This window comes from Calidris pugnax, unplaced genomic scaffold, assembly GCF_001431845.1.
Source record: "Calidris pugnax isolate Ruff unplaced genomic scaffold, ASM143184v1 scaffold244, whole genome shotgun sequence".
In the NCBI taxonomy this organism is placed as follows: domain Eukaryota; kingdom Metazoa; phylum Chordata; class Aves; order Charadriiformes; family Scolopacidae; genus Calidris; species Calidris pugnax.
This window is the reverse complement of record NW_015091141.1, coordinates 2,092,090-2,105,034: the sequence shown is the minus strand read 5'-3', so window position 1 is coordinate 2,105,034 and position 12,945 is coordinate 2,092,090. Positions and strand designations below refer to the sequence as shown.

Below are 12,945 nucleotides of genomic sequence, written 5' to 3'. Positions count from 1 at the left end.
CCCCCCCCCCCATCCTTCCCTAGGTTCCCCGGGACAGCTGACGGAGCCCAAGAAACCCAAGAAGGGGAAGAAGGAAAAGCCTCCCAAACCCACCAAGAAGCCCAAAGAGAGACCCCGGGGCTCTAAGAAAGACAGGGACAGGGGCAAGGACAAGCCCCCCAAGAAGCCCAAGGAAAAGCCCCCAAAAGGCTCCGAAAAACTCCCAAAAGGCTCCAAAAAGCCCAAAGAGAAGGCACCCAAGGCCACCAAAACACCTTCCAGCAAGAAGCCACCAGAACCACCAACTAGCCACCCAGAGCCCTCTGCTGCCCCACAGCCCTCATGGGGTGAGGACAATGTGGGGACGCCCCTGTCCCCAGAGCAGCCTTTGCCCTACGAGGAAGAAGAGGATGGAGGTGGCCGAGGTGAGTCTTGGGGATCCCGGCTCACCAACAGCCAGGGTGGGGGTCTTGGACACCAGGGTGTCACCCCATGTCCCGCTCGGCTCCCTGGTGGCACCCCACAGCTGGCTGGGCTTTGTCCTCTGTAGGGGTCCCCACCAGGGTGACCCCCTCTGTCCCTGCTGGGGGGGAATATGATAGGTCTCCTCAATGGGATTTTCTTTCGGTGTGGGGCTGGCGGGGGGACCAACCTGGGGGGGCTGCAGGGCACCCCAGCCCCTCATTCTGTGTCCCTGTCCCCAGAAGAGCTGGAGGAGCCACTGAGCGAGCCCTGGGGGGAGGATTGGCGCCCCGAACCTGAGCCTGGTGAGTGCCCTGTCCCCGGGGCCACATCCCTGCAGCCCAGGGCCATCTCCCTGCACCTTTGGGCCACCTCCCTGAGTCCCAGAGCCACCTCATTGCACCCTGGTGCCTCCTCTCTAATCCCAAACGCCACCTCCCCGCTCCCTGCACCCCAGGGCCACCCCTGTGTCCTTTTCCCCACGTGCCCCCTCCCCACAGATGTCCCTGAGGAGATGGAGCCACCGACACTGGACTACAACGAGCAGCTGGAGCGGGAGGACTACGAGGACTGTACGGTGCTGGGGCATGGTGGGATGGGGAGGTGCTGGGGTCCCCTGGCCTCCAGGGAGGGATGGAGGGGGTGTCTCCCCCTTGCTCTCCCTCCTTGCACCCCTCAAAATCAGTGCCACCCCCTGTTTCTGTCCCCAGTCGAGTACATCCGCCGGCAGCAGAAACCCCGCAAGCCCCCCAGCAGGAAAAAACCTGAGAGAGTCTGGCCCCGGCCTGAGGACCCCTGTAAGTGGGGGGACAGTGGGACAAGGGGGAGGTGGCACCACTTGGGGTGGGGGGCAGTCCCCAGCCGTAGGGACCCAGAGGAGCATCATTTTGGGGCAGCCTGGAGCTGGGATGGACATGGGAATTGCATTAGGGGTGCCATGGGGATCCCCTGTGGGGACATAGAGGAATCCTGTGGGGACATGAGGGGCACAAGGATCTTGTAGGGGCATAGGGAATCCTGTAGGACCATGCTGACCCTGTGGGGACACAGGGGACCCTGCAGGGACATGGTGGTCCCCACAGGGGCACAGTAGAGGCATGGGGAGCCCATAGGGATGCAGGGGTACCATAGGGGTACGCTGGCCCCATGGGGAACCCTTCGGGGTGCAGCAGAGGTGTGGGAACCACACAGGGACACAGGGTACCCCAATTCCCTTCCCCCGTCCCCAGCAGGGCCCCTTTCGCCCTCCCCAGCAAAGCCAGAGGTACCACCCCCACAGCCACCCCCCCCACCCATCCCGGTGACCGAAGGGGACTACGAGGAGGGCTTCGAGCCACCGGACTACGATGACCGTGAGTGACGAGCCGGGGAATGGGGCGGGTGGAGCATGCAGGGCACCCCAGGGCCCCCATCTCCAGGGAGCCCTGCCCCCCCCACCCTAAGGGGGTGTCCCAGCCCCTCACTGTCTGCACCCGCAGTGGCATATGGGCTGCCCCCCCCACCGAAACCCAGGAAACACCAGGAGAAAGGGGACGAGATGGAGACAGACGAGGAGAAACTCAAACCCTGTGAGAGACATCAGCAGGGGCTGGGTGCTGGGATGGGTGGCATGTCCCTGGGGTGGGTGGCACGTCCTCACTGTAGGAGGCACATCCCTGGGGTGGGTGGCACGTCCCCAGGGTCAGTGCCACATTCATGGGCTGAGTGGCACATCCACAGGGTTAGTGCCAGGTTCATGGGGTGGGTGTCAAGTGCCCAACAGCTGCTCTCCTGTCCCAGGGAAGCCGAAGAAAGGTGCCAGCAGCAAGGAAGAGGAAGAGGACCCCTGGGTGGAGGAGAAGGGCCAAGATCGCAAAGGTGGGTGCCAACCCCCCACCCCCATCCCCTCGCCACCATCCCCTCCAGGCTCTGCCCCCCTCATGCACACCTTTTCCAGGAAAAACCAAAAAGCCAGGAGGGAAGAAGTGGGAGCCAGATGAGGACGAATGGGCCCCTCCGCAAGAGAAGACAAGTGAGCGTCCCCATTCACGGGTGGAAGCGGGCATCCCAGTGTTGGGGGGTGCCCATCACCTTCTCACTCCGTCCCCATTGTCCCCAGAATGTCCCCCCATCGGCCTGGAGTCCCACCGCATCGATGACGACCAGATCCTGGCCTCCTCCATGCTGCGCCATGGGCTGGGTGCCCAGCGCGGGCGCCTCAACATGCAGGTGGGATTCACCCACCCCACACCCACTCACCCCCCCACGCCCATGGACCCCCCCACTCACATCCCCCTCGCTGTCCCCACCACAGGCAGGCACCAACGAGGACGATTTCTTCGACGGGGCTTGGTGCGCTGAGGACGACAGCCGGGCACACTGGATCGAGGTGGACACCCGCCGCACCACCAAGTTCACCGGCGTCATCACCCAGGGCCGTGACTCCCAGATCCAGTACGGGGACGGGGACAGGCAAAAGGGGACAGATCCAGGGACTCAGGGTGTGGGGGAGCGGCTTAGGAACTCACCCCCCCTCCCCAACCTCTCCCCTTCTTCCTGCAGTGAGGACTTTGTCACCAGCTTCTATGTGGGCTTCAGCAACGACAGCCAGAACTGGGTGATGTACACCAACGGCTATGAGGAGATGGTACGGGACCCCAGAAGAGGCTGGTTGGGGGAGAGGGGTGGGTACGACAGGGACCCTCTGCCTGCCCTTGGCCACATCTCGCCCCCCTTGGCAGATGTTTTACGGCAACGTGGACAAGGACACGCCGGTGCTGACCGAATTCCCCGAGCCCATGGTGGCCCGTTACATTCGCATCTACCCCCAAACGTGGAACGGCAGCCTCTGCCTCCGCCTCGAGGTCCTGGGCTGCCCCCTCTCCAGTAAGAGTCACCTCAAAGTGGGGTTACACCACTCATGGAGGGGGGGGTCACAGCTCCCCAGCCCCCCACCACTGTGTCTTTGTCCCCTCCACAGCCATCAGCAGCTACTACACCCAGCAGAACGAGGTGACCTCCACCGACAACCTGGATTTCCGCCACCACACCTACAAGGACATGAGGCAGGTGAGCACTTCCGTGGTGGTGGGCACCTCTGTGGTGACAGGCACCTCTGGGGGAGGGTGGGCTTGGCCCCACCATGTGCTGCCCCCGCCACTGCCTGCCTCCTCTGTACCCACAGCTGATGAAGGTGGTGAACGAGGAGTGTCCCACCATCACCCGCATCTACAACATCGGCAAGAGCTCACGGGGGCTGAAGATCTACGCCATGGAGATCTCCGACAACCCGGGCGAGCACGAGACGGGTGAGGAGGGGAGGGTAGTGGGGGGGGAGGCAGGGCTGCAGTCCTGTGGGGCAGGCAGGGTGCGGGTACCACGCTGAGCCTGCCCGCACCCTGCCCTCAGGCGAGCCCGAGTTCAGGTACACGGCGGGGCTGCACGGGAACGAGGTGCTGGGCCGGGAGCTGCTGCTCCTGCTGATGCAGTTCCTGTGCAAGGAGTACCAGGATGGCAACCCACGGGTGCGGAGCCTGGTGACCGAAACTCGCATCCACCTCGTGCCCTCCCTCAACCCCGACGGCTACGAGCTGGCCCGTGAGGCGGTAAGGGGATGGCGGGAGGGGACGGCGGGGTGAGGGGATGCAGCCCCCAGGCTCACTGCTGCTCCGGGCTGCCTGCAGGGCTCTGAGCTGGGCAACTGGGCGCTGGGCCACTGGACAGAGGAGGGCTATGACCTCTTTGAGAACTTCCCCGACTTGGCCTCAGCGCTGTGGGCAGCCGAGGAGAGGAAGCTGGTGCCCCACAAGTTCCCCAACCACCATGTCCCCATCCCGGAGCACTACCTGGCTGAGGATGCCACGGTGAGCCCTGGCACGGGGCACTGGGGCGGGGTGGTGATGGGGAGATGGCGTCTCACACCACTGTGCCCACCTTGGCAGGTGGCAGTGGAGACACGGGCCGTGATGGCGTGGATGGACAAAAACCCCTTTGTGCTGGGAGCCAACCTGCAGGGTGGGGAGAAGCTGGTTTCCTACCCCTTTGACACAGCCAGGCCCGCCAGTGAGATGCCAGCAGCTGCCCCTCGCCCGCCGGATGACTACGAGGACAACCCTGAGCTGCAGGAGGCACCTGACCATGCCATCTTCCGCTGGCTTGCCATCTCCTATGCCTCAGCCCACCTCACCATGACCGAGACCTTCCGCGGGGGCTGCCACACACAGGACATGACCAACGCCATGGGCATCGTGCAGGGGGCCAAGTGGCACCCCCGGGCTGGCAGTAAGTGGGCACCATGCCATACAGCATGGGCTTGCCTGCCCCATGCTCCCGCCACGTGAAGGTGCGAGGGAGCGGCTGGGTGGGCACTTGATTGTTTGTCTTGCAGGCATGAACGACTTCAGCTACCTGCACACCAACTGCCTAGAGCTTTCCATCTACCTGGGCTGCGACAAGTTCCCCCACGAGAGTGAGCTGCAGCAGGAGTGGGAGAATAACAAGGAGTCACTGCTCACCTTCATGGAGCAGGTAGGAGCTGGGCCATGCCGGGCAGGGAGCCGGGTGCCTGCTGTGCCCCACACAGCTCCTCTTGTCCCCTTTCCTCCCATAGGTCCATCGGGGCATTAAGGGCTTGGTGACGGACCAGCAGGGAGAACCCATCGCCAACGCCACCATTGTGGTGGGGGGCATCAACCACAACATCAAGACAGGTAAGGTGTGGGGTATGGTGCCAGGCAGGGAGCAGGCAGCACCACGCTGCCCCCTGCACCCCCTGCTGCCTCCCTTTGCTGTCCGCAGCCAGCGGCGGGGACTACTGGCGCATTCTGAACCCGGGCGAGTACCGCGTCTCAGCTCGGGCCGAGGGCTACAACCCCAGCGTCAAGACCTGCAACGTCTTCTATGACATCGGGGCCACCCAGTGCAACTTCGTCCTGTCGCGCTCCAACTGGAAACGCATCCGGGAGATCATGGCCATGAACGGGAACCGGCCCATCCGCCGCATCGTGCCTGGTCGCCCCATGACGCCCCGCGAACGCATGCGCCTGCGAATGCGCCTCCGGCACCGCATGCGGCTCCGGGAGCAGATGAGGCTGCGGCGTCTCAATGCCACCACGGCTGCCAGCGGCCCCACGGCCCCACTGCCCACCACGGCCCTGCCCTTCCCCTTCAGCAGCACCACCTATGCACCCTGGAGCCAAGAGCCACCCACGGCCGGCACCTGGGAGATGGAGACCGAAACAGAGGTGGTGACCGAGCTGGTGACGGAGGAGGAGACCTGGGAGCTGGGCACGGGGACAGCGCAGCCTTTCACCACGGCTGAGACCTACACCGTGAACTTTGGTGACTAGGAGATGCTTGTCCCCTCGCTCCTGCCTTGAGCCAAGGCTGGACGCTCGTGGCTGGTTTGGCTTCACTGTCGCAGGCTCCGGCATCCACTTCTGAAGTCTTCCTCGAGCCCCAGGCAGCCCGCCTCAGGTGGGCTCCAGCTCCTCACCGTGCTGCTTCCTAGGACTGCAGGGCACGCTGTGCCAATGCTTGCCCCCACGGCTGGGCGGTTGCTGAGCGTCCCCCTTGCTGGGCTGCAGAGCGGGGCAGGAAAGGATGTGCTGCCCCGTTCCTCGGGGCTGGGCAGTGCCAGCCCCTGCCTGGCCCGGGAGGGGGTGACGCGGGACCCAGCTCTCGCCCCATCTCTGTCTCCCAGCACTTGGGGGGTGGCAGGGATGGGCCCACGCTCCCAGGCAGGGTCCACATGGAGGCAGGCACAGCCCCTGTCCCCTCCACACAGTTTTTTGTTACACAAATAAATCAAGTTATATTGGTACAAGCATCTCCTCTCTCTCATGCCCTGGCAGCTCCAAGCCAGCCCTCCCAGGACAGACGGGGATGGCAGCAAGGTGGCAGGGTGCCAGGACCTCCCAAGCGGCCAGGGGTTTATGGAGTCCATGCCCTGCCTGCCCAGTCAGTGCCCAACCTCCATGTCCCCATCATCGTCCTCAGCCCCGAAGCCGGAGAAGCTGATGGGCTGGCAGCTGAGGTCACGCAGGTTGATGAGGCAGGCAGTCTGCGTGGTGCAGAAGGCGGGCACCGTCACCAGCAGGACCTGCTGCCCGTCCTCCCCTGCAAAGACAGGCAGGTGTCAGGCGGTTGGCACAGCGCGGGTTCCCAGCCCCAAGTGGGGATCAGGGGTGCTGCTGTGGGACCCACCTTTGAGCAACTTGGACTGGAAGCGGGGAGCGTTGCCACAGAAGTAGACGTGAGGGCAGTCGGTGAGGATGAAAGGGTCTGATTTGTAAAAGGGGTAGCAGCCTGGGAAGGATGGAAATGAGGAGGGGAACCTGCACCCCTTCGGAGGGCAAACACTCCCCCAACCTTGGCGCCCACCCAGCTCTTGCCTTACCCAGGGTGTCTGGGGCCGTGGGGCTGATGTGTCCCGCCAGCAGCGTCCACTCCAGGATCTCCAGGTAGTCGTCCATGCCGCTGTATTTGAAGATGTCACTGACGTTTTGCCCTGATGTCCCCAAAAACCTACATTTTGGGGGAAGGAAGGACAGATTCGGATGGCTGTACTTGCCAGGACTTGCTCCACGATCCTATGCTGCCAGCAATTGTCACAGAGTTGGTGGCATCCCAGGCTTTTTTACCTGATTCCGTCCATGTCGGCCTGGTAGGGGTTGGTGACCAGCCGGAGCGTGGAGTAGGCACTGGCGAGGGGCAGCATGCAGTGATGCAGCGGTTGCTGGGGCAGCGTGTAGTTGGTGGGGTCAAACTCACCAGGCATCACGTCCACGGGTACGGAGGTCTGCGGGCAGAGCAAGGATTACCGGAGATGGCCAGACCACTCTCCTCTGAAGGGAGCTCAGAGTAAAGCCCTGGCCGGAGCTTGCTGCTGGGCTCTGCCTCGCTCCCCAATTTGGCTCCTGACACTTCCCTGCAGGAAGCCCAGCTTGGCTTCACCGCAGAGACCAAATGCCGGGAGAGAGATCTGAAGCTGGGCTGCGCGCTGCCTCCACGGCTTGCTGCGTTCCCCTGCAGCGCCATATGCAATGCTTGAAGAGGGGCCAGAGCATTACCCACCCCACAGCCCCGGGCTGCTGGCTGAGCATTGCTTCCCTGGTTTAGGAGCCAGGCCCCCTCCCTCAGAAGGTATCCAATTCCCCAGCCAACCCTATCCCACTCCAAGCACTCACGCAAAGCTGCAGCAGGATCTCATCCAGCATCTTCACAGCCTCCACGCTCGCTGCCTGGGTCTTCTTGGTCAAGTACTTGGCCTGGGCCAGAGGGAAGAGAGTGAGGAAACAGCCTCTGCCACCTCTGATCCCTCCTTCTCCACCTCCACGGGACTTCCTGTGCCAGCTCGGGCCGCAGGGAGCATCGCCAAGGCTGAAGACCCCTTCCCCGCTGTACCTTGTTGATGGTGTCCCGGCCCTGGGTGTTCTGGCTCAGCAGGTTCCCAGCCAGGATGACACGAGAGATGTGTGCAGCACGGCTCTGCTGTCCCTCAGCGCCCAGCTGCCCGGTCACCACGTCCACCATCAGCTGGGTGCTCAGCAGGGCCTCACCGCTCCCACTGCCCAGCCCCAGCCCCGACACCAGCAGGACGAACCTGGGTGAGAGGCAAAGGCTGCAGCCGAGCTCCCTGCCCCAGCCCTGCCCAGCAGCCACGCCAGGGTTGCCCACATTGGAGGTGTGAGGGACACCAGTCCCCATCTGCTATGTCTCCAAGCACGAGGCACTGACTCCAATGGGCACACAGGGCAAACGGGAGAGGTGGGGAAGGACTCTTTACCAGGGAGTCATGGTGTTGCTTTTCCTGCCCTTGGAGAGTTTGGACCCAGCAAGGCTGGCAAAGCAAACCCTCTTCTCCTCCCCTTGGGAGGAGGATGAGATAGGCATCAGAGACTCATGGGGCAGATGGAGAGGGTCCAGAGGAGGCCACAGAGATGCTGGGAGGGCTGGAGCCCCTCTGCTGTGAGGGGGCGCTGAGAGAGTTGGAGAGGGTCAGCCTGGAGAAGAGAAGGCTCTGGGGAGACCTCCGGGCCCGTTCCAGTCCCTAAAGGGGCTCCAGGAAAGCTGGGGAGGGACTCTTGATCAGAGAGGGGAGCCATAGGAGGAGGGGGAAGGGTTTGACACTGAAAGAGGGGAGATGGAGCTGAGATGTGGGGAAGAACTTGTTTGGTGTGAGGGTGGTGAGAGCCTGGCCCAGGTTGCCCCGAGAAGCTGTGGCTGCCCCATCCCTGGAGGGGTTCAAGGGCAGGTTGGAGGGGGCTTGGAGCAATGTGGTCTGGTGGGAGGTGTCCCTGCCCAGGGCAGGAAAGATGATCTTTGAGGTCTCTTGAAATCCAAACCATTCTGTGATTCCATGAAATGGTCCCCAGGGCTCAGGGACACAGCAAGGGACATAGTGCCAGCCCTGCTCCTGTCACTGTGGAGACTCACCGGTCTGAGTCGGGGCCTTTCCAGGGCAGTGGCCGGGGCAGGTTGGCGAAGCAGTGATCCTCCACCAGGAACTTGCCGTCGTCCTGCTCGGAGCCATACACAGCAAAGACGGTCCCTATCGCAGAGAGCAGGCAGTCAAGCCCCCAGACAGAACCCGCGAGGTGGCTCCCAGCGAGGTGTCACTGTCACCTTACCTGTCACCAGCCGCTGCACCTCAACAGCTCCTTCCAGCTTGATCCGCTGCAGCTCATCCTCCAGGATCAGCTCATCAGAGGGGTGGATGTACTTGGGCAGGGGAGGCTGAGGCACCAGGTTGTGCTGGGGGGGGACAACGGGGCAGGCTGTGACGGCCTCAGTGAGGCCAAGTTGCCCCAAAGGGCCCTTCCCCCCCAGCCAAACCCTGCTGGTGGAAACCAGAGTGTGGGCGGGTGACTCATGAGAGCTGCCGCCATGGCCCCCGCCACCAGCCCGGCCACTGCCTCCGCTCTCGCTTTGGTGGCCCCGGCAGCTCTGGGCGCTGCTCAGCCCCCAGAGCTGCTGGTTTCACTTAATGTTTCCCCGCAGCAAAGCCGAGCCGAGCACAGCTCCCTGGCCGGGCAGGAAGCAGCCCAGCCAGGCACTGGGGGACAGAGCTCTGGCTCGCCTTGGGAAACGTGTTTGTAATCACCACCGGGGCAAGCTCTTTGCTGCCTTTGAACCCTGCCCAGCAGTCATGGTGCTGGCTACGTGCCATGAGGAGCAGGCTCCACACATCCCAATGTGCTCCCTGCGAGCTGGCAGGGAGTAGATGGGTCCCTGGCAGGTGGGATGGCAGAGCTCCCCTGATACCCCTCTTCATCCTTCTCTTCTGCAGCAGGGAAAGGTGGTTTGCTCTGCCAGCCCCACTGGATCCAAACCCTCCAAGAGCAGGAAAAGCAACCCCACGCAGCCGCATACAGGATCCATGCTGGCACAGAGGGGTGGCACCAAGAGCAGCAGTGGCTAGGGATGGGGTGGGCACAGAAAAGATTATACCCCTGCTCCCCAGGTCAAAGCCCTGGCAGTTCCCACTTGCTCGGTCACAGCGAGCACAAGGGAAGCGATGGGAAGCCAGCTGAGATCCCGATGTGTGTTGGCACATCCCCCAGAGCTGTGTGGAGGAGGAGGGAGGGAATGTCCCCACCATTACCTCCTCGCTGATTTCCTGCAGGATGGAGGGCTGCAGCTGCATTGCCTTGAAGAGCGTCCCCACCACACAGCACTTCTCACCCGTCCGCAGCTCGCAGAGCTTCCTCAGTGCCACGCTGGTCCCTGCAGGGAGAAACGGGGCTCAGCCAGCCTCAGGGACAGCCGTGAGGGCAGTCAAGGCTCAGGGCTGGCTGGGACCAGCTGAAAGGGCCCGAATGCTTGGCCAGCAAGAGGCAGTGAGGGAATGTTGCGAAGCCTCTGGTTTTTTCTGGAGGCTCAGAGCCGAATCCACATGTGCAAGCCAGATGGGGCCAACGGATCGTACCAGAGAGCCAACACTGCCTGCAGGCATTTCCTCTGCGTGGAGGGGGGAGGAAAGCCGGGTCATGGCGGGGTCTGGGGGACTCACAGCTCCCAGCCACCACCCAGGACAGCATGCAGAGCTCCCGCTGGACCCATGAGTCCAGCTCTGCCCAGGAAGGGAGGGTGCACGGCTCCAGGATCCTGGGCACTGAGTCGGCACTCCTGTTCCCCATCCAGGAGATGACCCAAACATCTCACTCAGATTTGACAGGCAGGAGAGATCATTCACCACCCCCAAGTCTAATCCTCTGCCCAGGATCCCTGCTGGAAGCCAGGATCCCCATCACAGCTGGGCAATTGGGAAGATCCTGGCACGAAGACAGGTTGTTGGCAAGGAACAGAGTCTCCTCTGCCTGAAAGGCACAAACAGGTCCCTGGGCTTTAGCCAGGGATCCACAGGGAGATACAGGCTGGGGGAACCGACAGTCAGGAGGTGCCTCAGGAGGTGCCAAGAGCATCACAGCCCTAGTGCTTCATCATCTTTGTAGGCAGGGGAGCATTTGCAGACAGCAAAAAAATGCATCTCCCTCACCACAAGCTGAGCCCAAGACTTCTCACCTCACCCATGAGGACTCAGAGGTGCTTCAGCCCCACACTTTACTCGTCCACAGAACTTTCATTTCCCCCTGTTTAAATCAAGCTGTGAAGCCCATCCATCCTGAGCCTCAAGCCCGCCAGGGAGGAGGACTGGCTGCCGGGCTGTTGCTCTCCCAGAACAGCACTGCCAGAGCCCACTGCCGCGCCGGCCCCTCGCTCGGGTCATCCCTTCTGGCTGCCAGCAGTGGGCTGATGTTTCCCCCTCAAACTCTCCCTTTGCTAATCATGCGCCTGACGAACGTGACTGCTGTCCGGTGGAGAGCACCCTGCTGCCATCACAGGCACCCTGGGCTCAGCGGAGCTGGAAACACAGATCCATCCATCCCAGGAATGCAAACACTCAGAGTCAGAAAAAACAATCCCGTTTTAGTTTCTTATTCTTGGCTCTAACCCCCAAATGTGTGTGTTTAGGGGGAGGGGAGCTGCGCTCTCCCAGATTTTGCCTGCAGGCGCTTCTTGCTGTGAGACAAACCCCAGAAAATCGCGTCCCATCACATGTCTCCGGGAAGTGAAGCTTTACAAAACCACTGGTTCCCGTCACCCTTGGCAAAATCCAGGGTTACAGCGCAGGGGCGGCCGGCCAAGGAACAACATCCGCTGTGGAACCGGCACAGCCCGGCGCAGGCCTCACTTCCACGTGCAGCCCCCGGGGCCAGGGAGAGAAAGAAAAACAAGCAGCCGGCCCAAAAACCTCCATAGAAGGGCAAAGCCAAAAGCTCGGCTGGGCCTGAGAGGGGTAAAATTCGATAACAGGCTTTTACCGCGCTGGGGGAGCCATGTGCGTGCCGAGGCAGCCAGAAAGCTCAGCCACTGCGCCCTGTCAGCAGCTTCATCCAGCGCCACCGCCGTTACGCCCTTGGATGGAAAGTCTCGAGTGCGAGGATCCCACCCGCCAACTGCTCAGGCGGCCCCACGGGCGAGGAAACGGCTCCCCCCAGCACAACCGGTGCCTCTCCCCCCCCCCGACAAACCTCACGCTTAACTCGTGCTGGTGACAGCCAGCGGAAGCTTTGAGCTGGCCTGGTGAGCAGGAAAAAAAAAATAATAAAAAAGGCTTTTCTCCGCACAGTTGATGTTTAAATGTGATTTTAGAAACATCAGGACACTGTCTGGTGGAGAAATCATCCCTCCCACAAAGAACCCCGTGGGTTATTCGACGCCTGAATGTGTGTGTGAGTTTCGGCACCAACAGCCAACGCGTGCTGAAAAAATCCCTGAAAAGCTTCCAGCCTGTCAGCCGCGTGGCTTTGCCCTCTGTTCCCAAAGCAGGGGGGGGTTTCCCCAAAGGGACTCACCCCACTTCTGTCGCGCCCGCTCCTCCAGGATGGGCCGCATCTGGATGAGGCGGGCGGCGTAGATATGGGCGTACTGGCGGCTGAAGCTGCGCTCGCCCAGCAGGAAGGGCTGGGAGCAGTCGGCGTACGCCAGGACCGGCACCCGGGAGAAGGTGGAGGTCTCGGTGGAGGGGGGGGCCAGCAAACCCTGCGCCGTGGGGGCCGTCTGCTCTGAGAACATGGTGGGCGCTGGGCTGGAGCAGCGGGGCTGGGCACTGGACGGAGGGTTTTAATGGCAGGGCTGGAAGGCAAATGGGAAAATTAAAGATGTGGGCAAACACCTGGTATCCCCCAGCCATCACCATCACCCCCAAGGTGCCACAAATCCCTCCCTGGAGGCGGCCTCCACCCCCAAACTGACTGACTCCCTTACCCCCCAAAACACGAACCAGACCTAGGTCTAACCCCCTCAAACACTGCATCCCCCCTCCTCCCCTCGCCTCCAACACCAGGGCACCCCCAAATTCATCCTGGTGCCAGGAAAACCCCCCAACACTCCCTGGCACCAAGAGCCCTGTGCAGCCCCCTGGACACCCTCTAAACACATCCTTTGTCATAAAGACTCCCCCCAGGGCACTGCCCAAAAACATACCCTGGCACCAGGACACCTCCAGGATATTCCCTAAAC

The 12,945-nt window shown here is 62.3% G+C and overlaps 2 protein-coding genes across 2 annotated transcripts in view; one reads left to right on the top strand and one right to left on the bottom strand.

Annotated features, from left to right (window-relative positions):
* AEBP1 (AE binding protein 1) overlaps positions 1-6,241 on the top strand; it is an 8,510-nt gene extending 2,269 nt beyond the window's left edge. Inside the window, exons 2-21 of the mRNA XM_014958690.1 lie at positions 24-404; positions 684-746; positions 942-1,013; positions 1,152-1,238; positions 1,671-1,793; positions 1,920-2,009; positions 2,221-2,298; positions 2,378-2,452; positions 2,540-2,649; positions 2,735-2,874; positions 2,983-3,067; positions 3,162-3,306; positions 3,401-3,489; positions 3,605-3,728; positions 3,829-4,025; positions 4,104-4,283; positions 4,362-4,701; positions 4,808-4,947; positions 5,030-5,129; positions 5,218-6,241. Coding sequence (XP_014814176.1) covers positions 24-404; positions 684-746; positions 942-1,013; positions 1,152-1,238; positions 1,671-1,793; positions 1,920-2,009; positions 2,221-2,298; positions 2,378-2,452; positions 2,540-2,649; positions 2,735-2,874; positions 2,983-3,067; positions 3,162-3,306; positions 3,401-3,489; positions 3,605-3,728; positions 3,829-4,025; positions 4,104-4,283; positions 4,362-4,701; positions 4,808-4,947; positions 5,030-5,129; positions 5,218-5,768 — 3,170 coding nt within the window. The 3' untranslated portion in view covers positions 5,769-6,241. The remainder of the gene's footprint in view (positions 1-23; positions 405-683; positions 747-941; positions 1,014-1,151; positions 1,239-1,670; positions 1,794-1,919; positions 2,010-2,220; positions 2,299-2,377; positions 2,453-2,539; positions 2,650-2,734; positions 2,875-2,982; positions 3,068-3,161; positions 3,307-3,400; positions 3,490-3,604; positions 3,729-3,828; positions 4,026-4,103; positions 4,284-4,361; positions 4,702-4,807; positions 4,948-5,029; positions 5,130-5,217) is intronic.
* On the bottom strand, positions 6,213-12,558 carry POLD2 (polymerase (DNA directed), delta 2, accessory subunit). The gene is made up of 10 exons (XM_014958713.1): positions 12,279-12,558; positions 10,025-10,146; positions 9,051-9,174; positions 8,857-8,971; positions 7,825-8,023; positions 7,608-7,688; positions 7,062-7,219; positions 6,818-6,945; positions 6,625-6,726; positions 6,213-6,537 (listed from the first exon to the last, which is right to left on the bottom strand). The coding sequence occupies exons 1-10, from the start codon at positions 12,496-12,498 to the stop codon at positions 6,380-6,382; spliced, it is 1,407 nt and encodes a 468-aa protein (XP_014814199.1). The 5' UTR covers positions 12,499-12,558; the 3' UTR covers positions 6,213-6,379.
* Between the last annotated feature and the right edge of the window lie 387 nt (positions 12,559-12,945).